The following is a 19,654-nucleotide window of genomic DNA, read 5'->3' on the forward strand; positions in this document are numbered from 1 at the left end:
AGGCAAGGTTAAAGGAAAAATGTGAAAGATAAGAATCAAGGACCTTCAAAGATATGCAGTTACTTTTGCAATGGTAAGCATACCAAGGTTGAATGCCCTTTGTGGTAGTAACATTTGAAGCTACTTCAAATAAGAGAGAAAGGCGAGACACCAACCCTAGATGCCAAGCAATCTTAGATGAAATTATGAGTTCAATAGTAGATACCCATGCAATAACTTGTTCACAACAGCATGTCACTAATGAGGATGGATTAGCCTCTCCTACGGGTGACCTCAATTAGAAGGAACAAAAGAAGATTGCCTCCCAAATCACTCAAAACTAAAGGGCAAAGCTCTATTTGTGGACTGACCTCCTTATTTGTTACAAAAATTGGAATTAGACATGATCACAAATTCATGATTTATGAAAACCATAGAAACCAAGAACAAGGAAACAAGTGGGAGAGAGAAGACAAAGAGAGAGTGACATTGCATGGGGTCTAATCTACCCCCCCTAGATGGTGGCTATTGCTTGCCATCTAGAGTATTTATAATTGTAATTCCAAAAAGCAAAGAGCCAATAATAGTACATCCAAAATCAACCCTTTGTCCATAATTAGAGGGATTGCTCAACATAGCTCCACGAGCTTAAAATATCACAAGGCTTAATATGTCCTCATCCAGAATTGATTAAAATAAATTAGCCCACGGCTTAAAATTCATTACTTTACAATATGGCCAATGGCCTTTGACAGCCATTAGAAACTTCAATCAATCCACATCACCTTCACCATCTCTGTTCCTTGTTATCCAACTCATCATATGTACTCAAGCCACCAATTGTGTTAGTTGTTACAATCAATTGATGAATCATCACACCAACTAATCCCAACACAATTGTACACTTGATATATAGACATCAAAATACACACCTTGCAACCAATTGTAAGTACACCAGTAACACTAGTGACATTAGTATTAACATGGAATCACCCACAATACTAACCATCTAGCCTGGCAAAAACACAGGTAGTTAGGCATCCCTAACTAAACCCCACAAAGCATCCGCTAGAATCCCCGCCGCGTCTGATGCGCTCCTATGGAATGCTTTGCCATAGTCACACTTGACTAAAATAAAATAATTTCCATAGTAAGAAATATCATAAATACAATTCCGTAACAATACTTGAGTTACTTGCCACTAGTAGATAACTTGGTAGAGGCTTCTATAAATCACTCTCAAGACACATCCAGTTCTAAAGGAGACTTGAGTCCTAAAATGACAAAAGCATGGCAAATTTTTCAGCAAATGAAGGTCACTCTTACAATAGCAGAGTTGCACAAAATTGCACCTTATTGCAGAGACTTTCTATTGCCACAAATTCAAGGTGAAGAACCAACTATCAATACTATGGATTCACTAGTCACTATTCTGGTAAATGAAACCTCAATCGTAGATGACCGAGTTCCAGTGATTACTGTTAAAATAAAAAAGCAAAAAATTTTAGGAGTTATTGTGGATGGTGATTCTGGAGTCAACATCCTTTCTACGACTGTGCTGAATAAGTTGCGATTGAAGAACATGAAGCCATCTCCATTTTGTGTTTGGATGGCCGATCAATGACCTGTGGAACCTATAGGTATGCTTTATGATGTTGTTCTTACTATTGTTAGTAGCCATTATACAATGAATTTGTCATGGAAGAGAATGCATATCCTTAATTGTTACGAAGACCCTAGTTGAAAAGTGCCAAGGTGTTGAGAATGCATATCCTTAATTGTTACGAAGACCCTAGTTGAAAAGTGCCAAGGTGTTGCATAACTAGGGATCGAGTTGATGACAATAAAAACTAGAGATAAGGGAATCCAAATTCTGACCAATCCAAGTATGGTACCTAAAAGTTGCAGGCCCTAAGATTGGAAGTCAACGATCAGTTTCCACAAGATGCTGAAACTCGACTTATGGAGCTTTAGATCTTGCTAGTGTGAGATCTAAAACAAAAAACTAAGGAAGACAAGATTCTTGCACAACACTTGTATCCCACTAATTTCACTAAAGATGTTCTTGGGGAAAAAAAAATTACTGAGACTCACTTGGCTAGATTCTAAATAGCTACTTCCAGAACCAACTCAAAAACTTAATTTAGGATCAGATCAGGAGCCCAAAGTAGTGGTCATCAGTACTTATTGAGAGTGCTCTCAATGGAAGCAAGAACAAAAGAGGGAGAGAGAAACAGAGAGCCACATAGGTTTTTAGTGGGTGCAGAACCACCCTAATCTTCTTTTTCATTCATTTATATATGTGTTTGAGTATTGTACATAATTGGGGTAAAGGCACAGTGACCTTTAACCCCCACAACCTCCCACTTAAAGGACAATGTGCCTTTAAGGGAGCACAACCAATGAGCATACTATCCAATGCCCATCAATACACGACAATACTCAAACCGCTGACTAGGTAGACTCTTCGTCAGCATATCTGCAGGGTTATCATCTGTATGAACCTTAACAAGCTCTATGCGCTTGTCCTCAAGTACCTCCCTGATGAAATGGTACCTGACCTCAATGTGTTTGGTCTTTGCATGAAAGACCGGATTCCATGCTAGTTGAATAGCACTCATGGAATCACTATGCAATGTCGGTACACCTGTATGAATCCCCAAGTCTCCCACTAACCAATCAAGCCATATAGCCTCCTTGCAACCCTCTCTGGTTGCAACATACTCAGCCTCTATGGTAGACAAAGCAACGCACTTTTGTGCGTGAGACATCCATGACACTGCACCACCTACAAATGTGAACACATAACCAGAAGTGGATCTCCTACTATCCACATGCCCTGCATAGTCTGAATCTATGTACCCAAGTACACGCATGTCTCTTTTACCAAAGCAGATGCACATCTCCTTGGTACCCTTCATGTACCTCATGATGCACTTAACTGCCTCCCAATGCCTCTTTCCTAGATTAGCCATATACGGGCTAACAACTCCCACTGCAAATGCAATATCTGGTCTAGTAGCTATCATAGCATACATAAGACTCCCAACCGCTGATGCCAAGGAACCTTGGCCATCATGGCCCTCTTCTCATCTGATTTGGGACTATCTATATGACTCAATTTCACATATGGAGGCAATGGATTACTCACTGTATTCCCCCCCTTCATATTGAAACGCTGCAATACTTTTGTAACATACTCTTTTTATGAAAGCTAAAGGAGTTTCCTACTCCGATCACACGTGATGCGCATACCAAGAATATGAACTGCAACTCCCAAATCCTTCATATCAAAGGCCTCATGCAACTTGGCCTTTAATGCATCTAGCTCATAAGTATTCTTGCTAGCCAATAGCATATCATCCACATATACTGCTAGGATTATCAAGCTATTATCCTTAGCCCTTTTAGTGTAGAGGCAGTGATCAATTTCACTCCTTCTAAAACCCTGGAACCGAATGAAAGCGTCAAACTTTTGATACCATTCTCTAGGCGCTTGCTTGAGTCCATAGAGACTCTTCTTCAACTTGCAATGCTCTTTGCCCTTTTCTTCAAAGCCTTCTGGCTGCACCATGTAAATTTCCTCATGCAGATCCCCATGCAAGAAAGCTGTCTTGACATCCATCTGCATAAGCTCCATATCCTCTGATGCCACTAGTCCAATCATGCATCTAAGTGTGGTCATCTTCACAACCAGAGAGAATCTCATCAAAGTCCACACCCTTCTCTTGCTTGAACCCTTTAGTGACCAAACGGGCCTTGTACCTAGGCACATCATCACCTGTGACCATCTTGTAAACCCATTTACATGGCAATGCTTTCTTTCCATGTGGCAAAGAAACCAAGTCCCAAGTCTTATTCTTCATAAGTGAACTCATCTCTGATTGCATAGCATACTCCCACTTGCGTTGATCCTCACGCATCATAGCCTCTCTGTAGCAAGAAGGCTCCCCGCAATCAGTAAGCATCACATAGTCTACCCCTGGAACAAACCTATCAGGTGGTCTAGACACTCTAGATGATCTTCTCAAGGGCGTTTCAGCTTGCTGTCCCACCTACATATCAGCCACATGTGGCTCATCATTTCCACCAATAGATGATCCATCATCTACCGTTGATTGTATACCTGTGGGAGTATTTGGTGGTACCATTTCTTGCACATTTGGTGCATGGACAGCTTGCTGTCTATCAACATATGAAGGTGGATTCACATCCTGGAAAGTGATTCTCCTCATTTCAACATCCCTCATGGGTGCCTTATGCATTTTCTTCTCATTGAAGACTACATCATGGCTGTGTATGATCTTCTTTGCTTCTGGATCCCAGAGACGATAGCCCATCTCTCCACTTTCACCATAACCTAGAAAGATGCATTTCCTAGTCTTAGGATCTAGCTTCTTTCAAAGCTCTTTTGGCACATGTGCATATGCCTCACACTCCAATATACGCAAATGAGAGTAATAGGGTTTCTTGCCTCTCCATGCCTCTTCAAGAATACCACCATCCAAACTCTTACTAGGTGATCTATTGATCACATGCACTGCAGTCTTCATTGCCTCACCCAAAAACCACTAGAAAGACTTGCATTGGAAAGCATGCATTGCACTGGATTTTGCTCTGGAGTACGAGGGGATGTGAGCTCCCCCTTAATCGCATGTGTATCACAGAAATGCTGAAAGTCATGAGAGAGATACTCTCCACCATTGTCAGTCCGTAGGCATTTAAGCGTTCTACCTGACTGATTCTCAACCAAGGCCAGCCATTTCTGAAATACCTGGAACACATCACTCTTTCGAGCTATAGCATAAGCCCACACTTTCCTAGTTGCATCATCAATGAATGTCACATAGTATTTAGCCCCGCCTAATGACCATGTAGGCATGGGACCACATACATCTGATTGCACTAAATCAAGCTTTTCACACTCTTTCTTTCCCCTTCTTTTATGGGTTGATTTAGTCTGCTTCCCATAGAGATAGTGCTCACAAAATTCAAAATCAGAGAAACTCAAATGAGGTACATAATCCAAACGGCATAAGAGTTTCATTCCATTCTGGCTCATGTGCCCTAACCTGCAATGCCACAAAGAAGTGCTTTGCTGCTCGGTTATTGCAACAACATGATCAGATACCTTGATACATGTAAGGAATACAAAGTCCCACACTTGGCACCCCCGGCCAAAAGCATAGAGCCCTTCTAAATTTTCCAACTATGAAAGCCAAAAGTGGTGTGAAAACTAGCATCATCTAGCTGACCCATTGAAATAAGACTCTTGGTCAACTTAGGCACATGTCTCACATGTTTCGAAAAAATTTAGACCCATTTCCAAAAGAAAACTTTATGTCACCTGCTCCCACTGTCACATGCATAGTCATTTCAAAGATGCACACAACCTATCTTTCCATTGTCATATGTGGAGAACCATTCCCTATGGGGAGTAACATGGAATGAAGCAAAGCACCAAAATCCAAAATCCAATCCTGGGAATATGCATCATCTGAAGTGGTAAGCAACTCTGCAGATAAACTAGACATGAAGAGAACGTCATTGTTACTATCATGTGTGATTACATTGATCTCCTCAATCTTCATTTTTCCTTTGTCCTCCCTTGGACTCTCTTCCTTTTGATTTGCACCCCAATTTGCATTCTTTTTCTTATCCTTTTGCTCTCTTATCAGCTTGTAGCAATTCTTTTTCATATGGCCCTTCTTGCCACAGTGGTAACACTCAATGTTCTGTGCCCTGGATTTGCTACGAGACTTCCCCTTGAACTGTGATCTGTCCCTTTGCACATTTAAGGCTACATCCTGCTTGTTGCTGTCCATAGACTTCCGTCTAATCTCCTCGGCCAATAAGCTATCCACAACATCATCAAACTTCAGTACTCCACCAGATGCAGAGTTACTGACAACTATACGGAAGGTATCCCATGAGGATGGCAATGAACATAAGAGAAATATTGCCTTAGTCTTTGCATCAAAATTCAACTTCTGAGCCTGAAGCTGGCTGAAAATAATATTGAATTCATTCAAGTGAGAAGCAATGGAGACCCCTTCCTTCATCTGCAGCTCAAACAACCTATTCATGAGGTAAACTTTATTAGAGGCAGTTTCCTTCTCATAAGTGGCACAGAGTTTCTTCCACAAATCTTCCGTAGTCTGCTCATTTACTACTGTGAAATAAACTCACTCTGCAAGATGAAGTCTAATAGTAGACTTTGCTAATGCATCCAACTCATTCCAATCATCCTCAGACATATTTGCAGGCTTAGCTTCAATCCCTGCCAAGGGTTTAATCTGCTTCTTTTGAATAAGCACATCCCTTATCTGTTCTTTCCATAAAGAAAAGTTTGTCCCATCAAACTTTTTAATGCTGAAAAACTCCTTTTTAGACATGGAAGAGGATGCCATGATGCAAATGAAGCAAAATCCCAAATGCTAGTACCTGCAAGAGCGAATCACACCAAATACCAGGTGCACCCAAATGTGTATGCCACAATAGACTGAAATATCACCAAAGCTCAAAGCTCAAAGCATCAAAAGATGCAACTGACTCATGTGCATGTACTATGCATCCATATGAGCAAATCTGGCCCAACAGAAAATGCCAACTGCAATGGCAATCCAAAATGCCAGTAAGTGTCAAATGGCTCAAGCATAAACACCGTCCATGGGCATATGCATCAATAATATCTCATCCAAGAGAGCCTAACACTATCAGTGCATCACCTGCAATGTGTCAAAGCTATCCCTCAGCATAAAATAACATCCATGTGCAAAGCATCCATATAAAATAACATCCCACAAGGTAATCTGGGCCTATTAGCGCATCCAATAAGGATTGCAATGCATCTAAATGGCCTATAAATCATCCACTGCAACCCAATGCACACCATGAATGAGTGCACATGGCTCAAACTGCAACTAGAGTGATCTGCATAAGGTATGCTCAAGAAATCATGGTCCCATGAAAAAGACCGCTACTAAAAATAGAACCTGAGATGCCTTAAAACATGGGTGCCATTGCATAATCAGACTCAGCAAGAAAATCTGCAAATATCTCTCTTCTGCCGGAACTCCAAAATCACCACCGATGAGTGAGAAATGGGAGTCAACACTTATCCACTGCCATGTGGCATAAGTCTAAGGTTTCAAAACCTTAGAATGAAAAATGCATAACAAAGAGATGAAATCGAATACACAGAGATCTATAACTCTGAAAATACTCCACTGAATTGTGGAAGAACTGACAGGTAGGGGTTTTTGGGCATCCGGAACGCAATGGAAACCGCGGTCTCAATCACTAGGTCCAACACACGGATTGAAAAACGTTTTTGGAAACATAGCTGTTTGTAAACTCCACCAGAGTGTAAATGATGAGCAACATAGAAGTTTTAGGACCTCGTGAGTCCACCGGAACTGACAGATCTGCAAATGGTTGCTCCAAACTTGAGTTCCAACACCCGGGCAAAAAAACGTAGGAACTGACATAGTGAGTCAGAAATCCAATGAAATGATCTCAGATTCAAGAATGAAGGTGTTTCCAAGCTCTTGAAGTGAAGTGGACACCAAAACTTGAGTTCCAACACCCGGGCAGAAAAACGTAGGAACTGACACAGTGAGTCAGAAATCCAATGAAATGATCCTAGATTCAAGAATGAAGGTGTTTCCAAGCTCCTGAAGTGAAGTGGACACCAAAAGCAAGCAATAGTTCCTCTACAAGTCAATACGGAGTCTCTGTCATCGAACGAAACAGGGAAAAGCTCAAAAAACGACTTTTTCTTTGAAAACACTTAACAGGCTCTCAAAACCACTTCGCAAAACCAAAATGACTTTTCCAAAGGTTCCTCCAAGGTCTCTGCACACTCGGATGCAAGTAAAGTTAGCCACAATAGAGCTACTGAGCTTCCAAGCATTCACGCATGCTTAGCTAGATCACCCAAGCTCTGATACTAGTTGAGAGTGCTCTCAACGGAAGCAAGAAAGGAAGAGGGAGAGAGAGAAACAGAGAGCCACACAGGTTTTTAGTGGGTGCAGAACCACCCTAATCTTCTTTGTCATTCATTTATATATGTGTTTGAGTATTGTACATAACTGAGATAAAGGCACAGTGACCTTTAACCCCCACACTTATGTGGCTGATGATTATTTGAAGCAAGATAAGAATCTCGATGATTATTTAAAGGAAGTTAAGAATCTCTTCATTTGTGGCCATTAGCGCTTATGTGGTTGATGATTATTTGAAGGAAGTTATGAATGTCCTCATGTAGTATAAGCATGTTTTTGCATGGAGCTATACAAATCTAAGGGACTTCCTGCAAAAATTCGCAACAAGCATATAGATCCCTTGGTACCTAATGCTAAACCTATTAGATAGCAAAGGTATAGAATGAATCTGAATTATGCTAAGCAAGCCAAAGCCGAGTTGGATAAGATCATCCAAGTAGGTTTCATTCATTTCATTGATAAAGTGATTGACTCTTCCCTATTGTGGTAATTCCTAAGAAAATTGGGAAACTCGAAGTTTGTGTGGATTACAAGAAGCTAGATGCCCACCAGTCTATACCCAATCCATTTCCTATTTCATTCACAAATGATATACTTATATTGTCTGTTGAATCCAAGACATAGGCTATATCCCAATTTGTTTTATAACTTCTCTTGCTATTCAACTTGCAATTGCTTGCTTCTTCCATTGAATTTCCAACATTGAATCCAATGCGAACAATCTCTTGACCTTGCCACCTTTCCGAAAAATCAGCCTTAGTAGTAGTGAGTTGAAAATTCTTACCACATAGAATGGAAGTGAGGATAACCCCTCTAAATAAGCAATTGAGACATTTCTTCAAAAACATATAAGGAAGCTACTGATCCTTTTTTGCAAGCATGGCTTCATCAATGAGAGACATTTAGAATGCCTCAACAAATGATGAAAAAACTCGAGGGGAGATCCAACGATAAATGGACATTAAACAAGGTTAACAACCAAGATTTTGAAGCAACGATGCCCCACTACATGAACATTGCCGACACAAAGTAGTTACGAGCTGCAAGAACTACATAAGGGAGGAAGCGACACAAGAGGAAGGAATTGGGCGAGGAGGCAAGGAAGAGGATCCAAGTAATCCTAGACACAGGTCTATATCCCAATTTAGTTGATAACTAGAAAAGGACCACACTAATGGTGCTTCAAAAGGAGCATGTGAAACAACTTAGCCTGGACTTGCGAGGCTATAGGAACGAGCCTCGAAAGCATGTCAAGTAGATAGTAGTAGCATAGAGCAACATTGTATGCCGACAAAGATTGTTTGAAGTGAGTATAATCCAAAAATGGCATATGCATTTGTTAAGTTAACAGAAGTCATATCAAGGCCATGTAGGAATTGATTTGGTAGGCATGGTAGAGGCCACAAGGAGGTGGTGTGTGGAGGTGAAGGGCTAAGGGAGAAACCATAACAAGAGCAGAGGTCGAGCAAAGGTGAGGGGATTAAGAGAGAATCAGTAGGGAAAGCATGGTTAGCAGAGGTGAGGGGGCCGAGGAAGAATCCATAAGGGGGAGGGGAAGGTGGAGTGAAGGTGAGGGGCATAGAAATTGTAACTCATGAGGATGGGGTGGTGAGCAAAGATGAGCGGTTGAGGGAGTAGTCGCACCGTGAGGAGAGAGGTGGAGATGAGGGGGTGGTGAGACAGCTAGGAAGAGACAAGAGAAAGTAGACAGGGGGAGAGAGGAGCTTAAGTACCATTATGCCAAGAGAAAAACAAGAGAGTTTAGAGGTGATGATGAGCTTTAAGGTCATCAGGGATACATATAAAGAGTATACTTGCATCATCTTTCATGAACACTATGCATATCAAGAGTATACTTGCATCATCTTTCATGAAGAGTACACATATCAAGAGTATATTTGCATCATCTTTCATGAAGATGAAATGTCTTTAGAATACTAGGAAAGATTATGCATGCGGCCATAGTTTTCTGTTCTATTTCTTAAAGAGAGTTGCCATGTGGCAAGAGGGCCTACAATGGAGGGGGAGATGTGCCACATGCTACTGGGCAGGAAAGCGTGGTGAGAAAAGGGGGTGCCACATGGCAAGCAAGGAGGCATCCTTCCTAAGAGCGAATCATGGGCTTTTAAAATTCATGGAGGAATGGAGTGGTATTGATGTCACACATGCAAGTCTTCTCCCACCCCTTAGCCTCTGCTTTCCTCATGAGCCTTGCCCAATATGTTGTCCTATTGTCCAAGACACTTGCTCAACATGCCTTTATGCCACTCATATCCAAACAAAACAAGCAACATAGTGAAGCACTATGAAGGATGCATGGTAGGTGGCGGAAGGCACCATAGCCAGAGCTAGGGTGCTCAAGTGAGAGAAGATGCCATTGGGATGCCATTGCGAGGGAGGAATAAATTTAAGGATGCTTCAAGGAGAGGTGATTCCATAGCCACAACAACCTGCAATGATGGTAAGATTTTTTACCATGCTCGAAGTTTTGGGCTTTAGGAGAGGAAGAGCAGCATGCACTATATACATAACCCAAAAAGTTCATATTCATGACATCATCCCTTCATTCAAGGTCTACAATAGCATGATGATCTCATTATAATATTTCTCCAACTCGTAGACTTGATATAGAGCATGGCGAAAGTTGGTGGCCATGGAAACCTTATAGATGCCAAAAAGCCTTGCTCAGTAGCTAAATCCTTGGATGTGCCACTCAGTGTCAAAATGCTCCATTATTATGTAGGCAAACATGTCCAAAAGCAATATAAGATTGAGTAGGATTCTCTCCCAAGATTGCCTTATAGAAGAGATTGACTTTATAGAAGGATTGGTGATTGAGAATTTTGCAATTCATCGTTTGTCAAAATAGATCGGCCAGCAAGCTTTCGTAAACTTTTGCTTTGGTCTCGCACTTGATTCTCATACTCCGATGCATGGATGCACGTATTCCACCAATGTGCACTTAGAGTTGAACATGCATATGATGCACGCACGTGCGTGCACGCACACACACACACACTCTTGCTAGGGCACATGCACACACATGTACACGAGTACACTATCATAATCAACTCCACATTATATATATATATATATATATATATATATGCATACATCTCTCTCTCTCTCTCTCTCTCTCTCTCTCTCTCTCTCTCTCTCTCTCTCTCTCTCTCTCTCTCTCTCTTAGGAGCATGCCACATTGTCCGGCCAACTAAAAGGCTAGCCAGTGAGTGGTCATGTGTCGCGAAGGCCATATCATGCCTCTTTAGCATTTGTTGCAAGCCTTGGAGCAGTGGCCACACAGTCCACCCATGCCACATCATCACCCATGCTGTCCACCTACTCATGCCACATCATCATCCTATGTTCGCCTACTCGTGCCACATCACCACACTGCACTCCTATGCCATATGTCATCGTTCCTTGCCCTTTGTCTACCTACACATGCCACATCATCACCCTACATTTGCTTGCTTGTGCCACATCATTGTGCACTCCCGCATTGCCCTCCTACTTGTGCCACATCATTTGTGCGTCTATTCACCTACGAAGCCTATCTGAACGAATGTACGATAAAAGGCAAGTTGCCTTAGGAATGTATCTCAAACTTACAAATGGGTGGAGGAGAGAGAGAGAGACAGAGGGACAGGAGTGTGTGTGTGTGAGGTGGGTAGAGAGTGAGAGACACAAATTGATTGGCCCATTAACATCTTTCTTTTCTTCCTTTGTAGATATCTTTCCTTCTACCAAAGTTGAAATCCAACCTCTAGATATCACAAGAACATTTCAAGCTTTCCATTCAATCATCGGGGAATTAATGTTCTCAAGATGGAGTTTTGCCTCCTTGACAGAGTCTAGTATTTTTTTCTATAATTCATGTTCCCAAGTACCTCGAAGAGAAGGTGCATATGGAAGCCTCCGTCCTATTCCTCTCCCTAACTTTGACAATCGATAATGACCTCTTCCTGATCCATTTCTATAGATGCATTTAGAATGAAGATGAGATCATATATTCAATCATCAATGAAGTTTACTTTCGCTTCAAAATCTGTGGGTGTTAGTTGGTTCATGCCCTCCATTATATTTATTTATTTTTTCAAACCAGTCTTTATCCACAGAATAAAGACCATGTGGGTATGCAAAGACCTAGCAAAGGAATTTCTTGATAATTTTCTATACCATCAATATTTCTCAACTGGGATATGATAAAAAAGATGCTGCCCACATTGTAAGTTCATGATATTTTGTCAATATGAATGAGTTTATGTTCTTAGTTTGAGATTAAAAAAGATTACTGATGTTATCACAACTTTCAGGATGTTATTGAAGTTGATACTTTTGCGACATGACGTGGGGGTCGAGGTGATAGCATCTGCGTGGATTCAGCACTAGGACACTACATGGGAATGTTCCATCACCATAGCCTAGTGTGCTTCCATACTTCATTCTCTCCTTCTAGGGAAGGAGGAGATGATAAAGTGTAGGGTACTTTCAAAGCTAGTCTCCTTTGTGCCTTTACCCCCATCTGCGTGCAGGTGTATTTTGGTGAGGTAAGATTTGGCACTTTCCACTTTTAGAGAGAGACGAACAGGAAGACTTATTGCAGCCGCTACTTTGGGTGCTTTGACAAGTGTCTACGACACCATGTAGCTTGTAGAAACGTTCACAAAACCCACTGTCTTGTCATCTCAAAGAAGAGCAGCAATATTAGCTCAAGCAAAGCAATAAAATCTTTTGTTAAAGGTGTATCTGTTGGAGTATACAAGAAATATTGTATATACATATCAAAATTTAATATACGCTTCTGTTTTTTCCTAGATGTTGGGTATTTTTGCAATATCATTGAATTTGATTATGTCAAATTTTAATCATCCCCACTCTCTTACTCCTACAGCAACTAGATGAAGGGAACTTTCTCCAACATGGGCTTCTCTTTCAATTGTATTGTAATTGCACTCAAGCTCAGTCATCAATCTACTAGCATAGTAAATAAGATAATATAACATACCCTCTAGTTGAGCTAAAATACTCCCGATGACATGCACATGAAATATGGCATCCCATCTTGGTTGTTTGAGAATGGGTGTTTCAAAATCTCTCTGCTTGATTGCATGAATAGCCTTGGAAAACTCGGGTGTCCATTGGAACTTTATATGCTTCTTGATGAGCTCATACAATGGAGCAGCTATCTTATAAAAATCCCTAATGAAATGTCTGTAGAGATTGGTAAACCTAACAAAAGACCATAGATTCAATGGGCAGATATCACATGGCCAAGCAAGACACCCCGAACTTGGACACAAAAAACACTCTTTGCTAGACTTAGAGAAATACCATCTTGTCTACACCTATCAAAGAAATCATAGACAAATGGTTAGAAATAGACAAGTAAACATAGAAATCATCCAAGTAAATGGCTTAATCAAGTAGGAACCCACAACATTCAAAAATGGGCATTTCAATTCAATGCAATGCATGAATTAAGGTAAGCTTAGTGAAATAATTAATTCAAGTGAAGCAATTAGTTGCCAAGTGCAAAATTCAAGGAGAATCGAGAAGGTTCATTCTAGAATGATTGAATTTTGGAATTTTCTCAAGCTGCTGCCCTAACCGATTATATGAGGGGGAGGGAGGGGGAGGGGGAGTCTAGGGATAGAGGAGCAAGGGAGCGTAGAGTGGAGGCAAAGCGAGAGAAGGGAGTGAGTGGAGACTGAGCGAGAGAGGGAAGCGAGTGGTGCAGAGTGGCAAGCTGGCAAGGAAGGGGAGAGGTAGAAATCAGAGCACATAGATTAGTTTAATTGTAGCTGAGCGAGCACAGATCCACACTTATTAGTGAATTTATTTATGTTGAGAGCGAGTAGTCTCTGAAAATTTCAGCCATAAATTTCTGGAAGGTAGAAGGTGCATTTCTTAGTCCAAAGGGCATAACCTTAGTGGCATATGCACCTCATTCATTGTGATAAAGGTAGTTTTAGTATGATCTTTTGGTGCAATAGGAATTTGATGATAGCCATTGTAGCCATCCATGAATGGGTACATTTCATGTCCTACAACTTCTCAATTATGATTAGATCATCACGTAAAGCCTCCCATTCACTTACATACTTCATCGCTACCACCACTCTCACTATCTGCTCCACCCTCTTCACCATCGAAAACTATTCACCTCATCTGACTATAACTTCTTCTACACCTTGTAACATACCGTTGGGGCATGTGGTACAAAGAGGAGGCAAAGGTTGCCTAGAGATTACTTTAGCATTATGAGCCAACAACAAGCCTTCATCAACCGAAACAATGGGGCTTTGGCATGGGAGTTGTTTTCTTGAAGCAATGGGCTCTTGGGTGTCAAGGCATGGGGATGTTCCTCCCATGTTGGATTGAAAGTGGGGACAAGGGGATGTTCCTTCCACACTGAAATGTGGCCATCAAGCTTTGTTGTAGAGATGAAATTCTCGAGGATGAACGTATATGGAGACCAATGCTGCATTGGTTGAATCACACTCATCCAAATGCACAAACAAAGCCCACACACACTCACTAAGCACATGCATAAACATTATCATCATATACACACATTGAGCACAATGATAATACATGAGGTTGCACGCGTTCACACACAACTCTTCTTGAAAACAAAGTTTTCCTCCAAATTTATATTTATTATTAGAACTTTGCTTGAATTAAATGTTGTTCAAATTAAAATTCTTGAAAATACACACATACACACCTGCCCACCACACATATGTGTGTGTAAAATTTATACCTTTAAATGAAAATTGAATTTAAGTTAATTAATGTGATAATTGATTACAGTTGATGACTTTAGTTCAATTAAGTAAGATCACATTATCAATAAAGGCACTACTAGGGCTGCATTGGGATTTGATCAGAAAATCGATGAAAAGGCATACAGAGGTTGAGATTCGTAGAATTTATAGTGACTCACTTTCAGGGGGGGGAGAGAGAGAGAGAGAGGAGTAATGCTACAATTTAACAACTAAACACTCTTAGTCGATATTCAATTTAAAAGTTTCTTAAACTTTTTCAAAGGTTAAGAAGCCTTAAATTCTAGTTCGCGAAATTAAAGGCAACCTATGATTCCAAGTTTGAGACCTAGTGGAGCGGGTCTCCAACTCATCGTAGATAGGTCATACTACTCATTTGAATAAAAGTCCGCTTGTTTCTCTTTTTGGCCTGCCCTCTGGGTAGCCTTAGCAACGGTTCGAGTTTTGCAAAGCTAAAAATGGTGATTATTTCTATTTGTTGGGGTGAGAATTTCCTATCGGTTGCTAGCAACTTTGGCAGGCTGGTATTTATGACTTTAGTACAAAGGTGATTGGTCCAAGTATGCTCCTTGTAAGAGGCTTTAATGCATGCATTTAAATAGTGACTTAGTCCCTCTCTCTCTCTCTTCTTCTCTCTCCTCCCTCCCCTTTCTCTCTCCTTTCTTTCTCCTCTCTCTCTCTCTTCTTCTTCTTTTCTCTAGGCAATCCCCGCCGCCCCCCCCCCTCTCTCTCTCAATGAAATTCATCTTGTTGACTTTTGGACCATTTGCATTTACTACTCTTCATTGCCATCTCAGGACCAAACATAGCTATGCACGTAACTGATATCTAATGGCTGTTCACGAACTATGCTGTTCATGAACTATGCTAAGAAACAAACACAACGTAGAATGCAGCTGCTCTGGATGCTTTGTTAAATTCCCTACACTGGGCGATAGGACGAAGAAGGAACTACTTTGCTTGGAAATCTGCCCAACTGTGATGGCTGTCATGCTGCCTGCCAGCGATAGACATAATGCTGTCCCAAAGCTTTGGCTTTCGCTGGAACGCTTTCTCAGTTTTCTTAAGAAGAAATACCTCACATTTGGGTCCAACAGAGCTTGTTTACCAAGTGCTATTGAAAGAAGGAGCTTCACCTCTAGGGTTGGCTGGTGCAGAACCGTTCAAACTGACAGGTGTGTTGTCCCAGTTTTTCTCACGTATCGGATAGTGACGTTGATAAGCTTATGGAATCGATTTTCAGATCCAAAAAAGTGCCTGGGTTATGTCTCCTACAGGTTATGCAGTGAGCACGAAAGAGTTTTGGCAGGAGTTGTTCGCGTATCCGAAACTTTGCAAGGATATGGTTGAAAAGGTAAATGGGTTTTGACTGTTGCTCGTCGCAATATTGCGTTCATATAGCCTTCTTTGAACACTATTTTTGGGTGGTCGTGCGTTCTTGTATTCATACAGTGACTTGCTTCTGAAATGAACGGCAGTGGCTTGCACAGAATTTTTCAAGCTCCCTGGACAGCAGAATTGCTAAACAGGTTTCAATTTGTCTGGAACTTGCTGCCACAAAGTCCAAGCTGGTTTCAAACCTATGGGAACGTGATGTGGATCTAGAGCCTGTAGGTCAAGGTTGTAAGTGGTATGCTTTGAGTCTTGACCCACGATAACAAAAGGTCTTACGTTATTTTAGTAGCTGATACTTAGGCCTTTCTTGGCGACTTTTATTTGGCATGCATATAAAATGTTTAAGATAAAACAATGCAACTTTTTACAGGCTATCAAAGCAGAGAGTTTCCTGGTTTCAGGGTAGTGCCAAGTGCCATATAACCATCTCCAAGGATGTCAGAGGAGTTTGGATGAAGAGAACTTCCAGGAATTCTTGTGACATCTATGAGAAGCTGAGAAAAGCATGCAAGGAGGGGCAACTGAAGGAGGCACTGGAATTCTTGGATTTAGTTCAGCAGGAAGGTGTTGAAGCTTGCTCTGACATGTACATCTGCATCTTGCAGGGCTGCATCGACTCAAAAGCTCTGAGTGGGGTTAAAGTGGTCCATGCTCATATGATGACAAATGGTATCAAGGCAGACATGTTCCTGGGGAACATGCTTGTCAAAATGTACATCAAATGTGGGAGCTTATCGAATGCACGTGAAGTGTTTGACAAAATGCAGGAACGAGATTTGTTATCATGGACTATGATGATATCAGGATATGCCAATCATGGGTATCATGATGATTCCTTAAAACTTTTTGATTTAATGGAAGAAATTGGCATAACACCAGATGATGTTGCATGTGTTTGTGTGCTCAAAGCTTGTGCCAACCTGACAGCGCTGGAAAAGGGAAGGCAAATCCATGCTAGCGTCATCCGACGTGGATATGAGTCACATGTTTTTGTGGGGAGCGTTCTCACTGACATGTATGCTAAATGTGGGAATGTAATTGATGCTCGTGAAGTATTCAAACATATGTCTGAACGAACTGTTGTATCATGGAATGGAATGATTGCAGGGTATGCTCAGAAGGGGCATTCTTATGATGTTTTTAAACTACTTCAACAAATGGATTTGGAAGCCATAAATCCAGATGAAGTTACATTTGTCAGTGTCTTGAAAGCATGTGCTGTGGCAACAGCCTTCGAGTGGGGCAAGCAGATCCATGCTCGCATCTTAGCCTGTGGAATGAAACCAAATATCTTTGTGGGTAGCACCCTTATTGACATGTATGCTAAGTGTGGAAGAGTAGAGAAAGCACGCACAGTTTTTGATGAGATGCCTGAACGAAATGTGGTCTCATGGGGTGCCATGATTTCAGGGTATGCCCAGCAAGGTCACTCTGAAGAGGCCCTCAAGCTGTTTGAGCAAATGGAGCGTGAAGGGGTGAAGCCGAGCAGGGTGTCTTTCGTTAGTATTTTGAAGAGTTGTGCAAGCTTACGAGCTTTGGAGCAGGGCAAGCAGATTCATGACCACATTATTAGAAGTGGACTTGGATCAGATGCTTTTGTAAGGAACAGCCTTGTCGATATGTATTCAAAATGTGGGACCATAGAGGATGCACAGCAAGTATTTGAGAACTTGTCTGTCAAAACTGCAGTTTCTTGGAATTCAATGATTGGAGGGTATGTTCAGCATGGGTGTCAGCAGGAGGCATTTACTTTTTATGAGCAAATGCAATTGGAAGATGTAAGGCCTGATGAAGCCACATATGTGAGTATCCTCAAGGGGTGTATGAATCCAGGGCTCTTGGAACAGGGCAAGCAGATCCATTCCCACATTCTTGAAAGTGGATTTGAATGGACTGTCTTGGTTGGAAGCAGTCTTGTTGTCATGTACACCAGAACTGGGAGTGTGGAAGATGCACGTAATGTGTTCAACAAACTGCCCAAACGCAATGCTATTTGCTGGAATGGAATGATTTCAGGATATGTACACTATGATTATTGTGAGGAGGCCCTCAAGATTTACAGGCAAATGCAAGAGGACAACATGAAGCCAGATGAGGTCACCTTCGTCAGTATTCTCAATGCATGTGCTAATCTGGCAGCTCTGGAGCAGGGCAAGCAGATCCATGGCCAAACCATTGAAGGTGGATGTGAGCCAGGTTCCTTTTTGTGGAATGCTCTTATTGACATGTATGCGAAGTGTGGGAGCATAGATGATGCACGACAATTGTTTGACAGAAAGCCTGACCGTGATGCAGTTTCTTGGAATGCTATGATCGCTGGATATGCACTGCATGGCCTTGCTGAGGAAGCTTTTTGCCTCTCAATGCAAATGGAGCAGGAAGGTGTGAAGTTTGACCACATCACATTTGTCGGTCTTCTTTCTGCATGTAGCCATGTGGGCTTAGTGGAGGAAAGCCACCATTACTTTTATTGCATGAGTGGAGACCATGGCATCACACCAACAGCGAAGCATTATGCTTGTATGGTTGACCTTTTTGGGCGCGTTGGACGTCTAGATGAGGCTGTGGCTTTTATAAAGAGAATACCATTACAGCCGAGTGCTGTCGTTTGGATGGCATTGCTTGCTGCATGCAGGATTTGGAGGAATATGGACCTAGCTAAGTATGCTGTTGAATGCATTCTTGAGCTGGAACCAGAGAATGCTTCAGCTTTTGTCCTATTATCAAACATCTATGCAGCAGCTGGCAGGTGGGAAGACAGAGCAAAGGTCAGCTGAAGTTGAGCTACGGTGTTGAAAAACCAAGCTGCATTGCAGTATATGTCGGCATGCATTTAATACTGAGGGTACAGAGCATTCTCAAATAAAAGATGTATGTGAAGAGTTGAAGACATTGTCTGGATAGATGAAAGAGGCAGGCTTTTGCTGGATGTGTTGTCCTCGAATACTTAGCTGCCGAGTCGATTGGTGTTGTAGAGGATGACCGGGAGGCGATTGTCTATCAATAAAATTATTTCTAGCCCTGTGGGAAGAGACATTATTGCAAGGCATGCAAGTGGCCTTCATCGCTCAAAGGGGGAGGGGCTTGTTCTGTGGGGGTCAGTCGTGAACTTTGTAAGAATAAACGGGGTCAGTGCGGATCTGAGTTACCATTGTCCACTATAATTGCGATAGCCTTGAGAGAACCTCATGTTTGACTTTGAGCCAGACCTTCGAAGCTTTTGGCAGCAAATGATTTCTATTTTTCATTTGGATTTGTGGGGGACTTGTTAGAGTTAGCTCAAGTGTCCACCCCTTTCCAGTGTCTAAACTGGGGACACTTCCAATATCAAGTGCCCCCATATGAGAAGAAGCCATGATGGGCACTTGATATTGGAAGTGTCCCCAGTTTAGACACTGGAAAGGGGTCTTAGTTTGTAGACCAGATGCTTATGAGACCGCTTATGTGGACTTGACCATTTAGTCGAGTGGGATAGAGCTTTGATAC

At 41.7% G+C, this 19,654-nt stretch overlaps 1 protein-coding gene across 3 annotated transcripts; it reads left to right on the forward strand.

Moving 5' to 3' along the window:
* Positions 1-15,560: 15,560 nt before the first annotated feature.
* LOC147890867 (pentatricopeptide repeat-containing protein At4g39530-like) lies at positions 15,561-19,421 on the forward strand. Of its 3 annotated transcripts, none has more exons than XM_087389932.1 (4): positions 15,561-15,948; positions 16,051-16,127; positions 16,252-16,403; positions 16,539-19,421. In XM_087389932.1, exons 1-4 carry the CDS (start codon positions 15,789-15,791, stop codon positions 18,943-18,945), a joined length of 2,796 nt encoding a protein of 931 aa, XP_087246058.1. In that variant the 5' UTR covers positions 15,561-15,788; the 3' UTR covers positions 18,946-19,421. The 3 variants fall into 3 exon arrangements, with proteins under 3 accessions (XP_087246058.1, XP_087246059.1, XP_087246060.1); XM_087389933.1 differs by having other exon boundaries at positions 16,264-16,403; XM_087389934.1 differs by lacking the exons at positions 15,561-15,948; positions 16,051-16,127 and having other exon boundaries at positions 16,303-16,393.
* Positions 19,422-19,654: the final 233 nt, after the last annotated feature.

Source organism: Dipteris shenzhenensis, chromosome 18 (assembly GCF_047967505.1).
Source record: "Dipteris shenzhenensis isolate YYH24624 ecotype China chromosome 18, Dip_SZ_1.0, whole genome shotgun sequence".
Taxonomy (NCBI): domain Eukaryota; kingdom Viridiplantae; phylum Streptophyta; class Polypodiopsida; order Gleicheniales; family Dipteridaceae; genus Dipteris; species Dipteris shenzhenensis.

Excerpts from the sequence above, each read along its gene's own strand:
- LOC147890867 (XM_087389932.1), top strand. The coding sequence starts at position 15,789 with ATGCTGTCCCAAAGCTTTGGCTTTCGCTGGAACGCTTTCTCAGTTTTC. Across the intron at positions 16,128-16,251 it reads GCAAGGATATGGTTGAAAAG|TGGCTTGCACAGAATTTTTC; the intron begins GTAAATGGGTTT and ends AATGAACGGCAG. Across the intron at positions 16,404-16,538 it reads GTAGGTCAAGGTTGTAAGTG|GCTATCAAAGCAGAGAGTTT; the intron begins GTATGCTTTGAG and ends AACTTTTTACAG.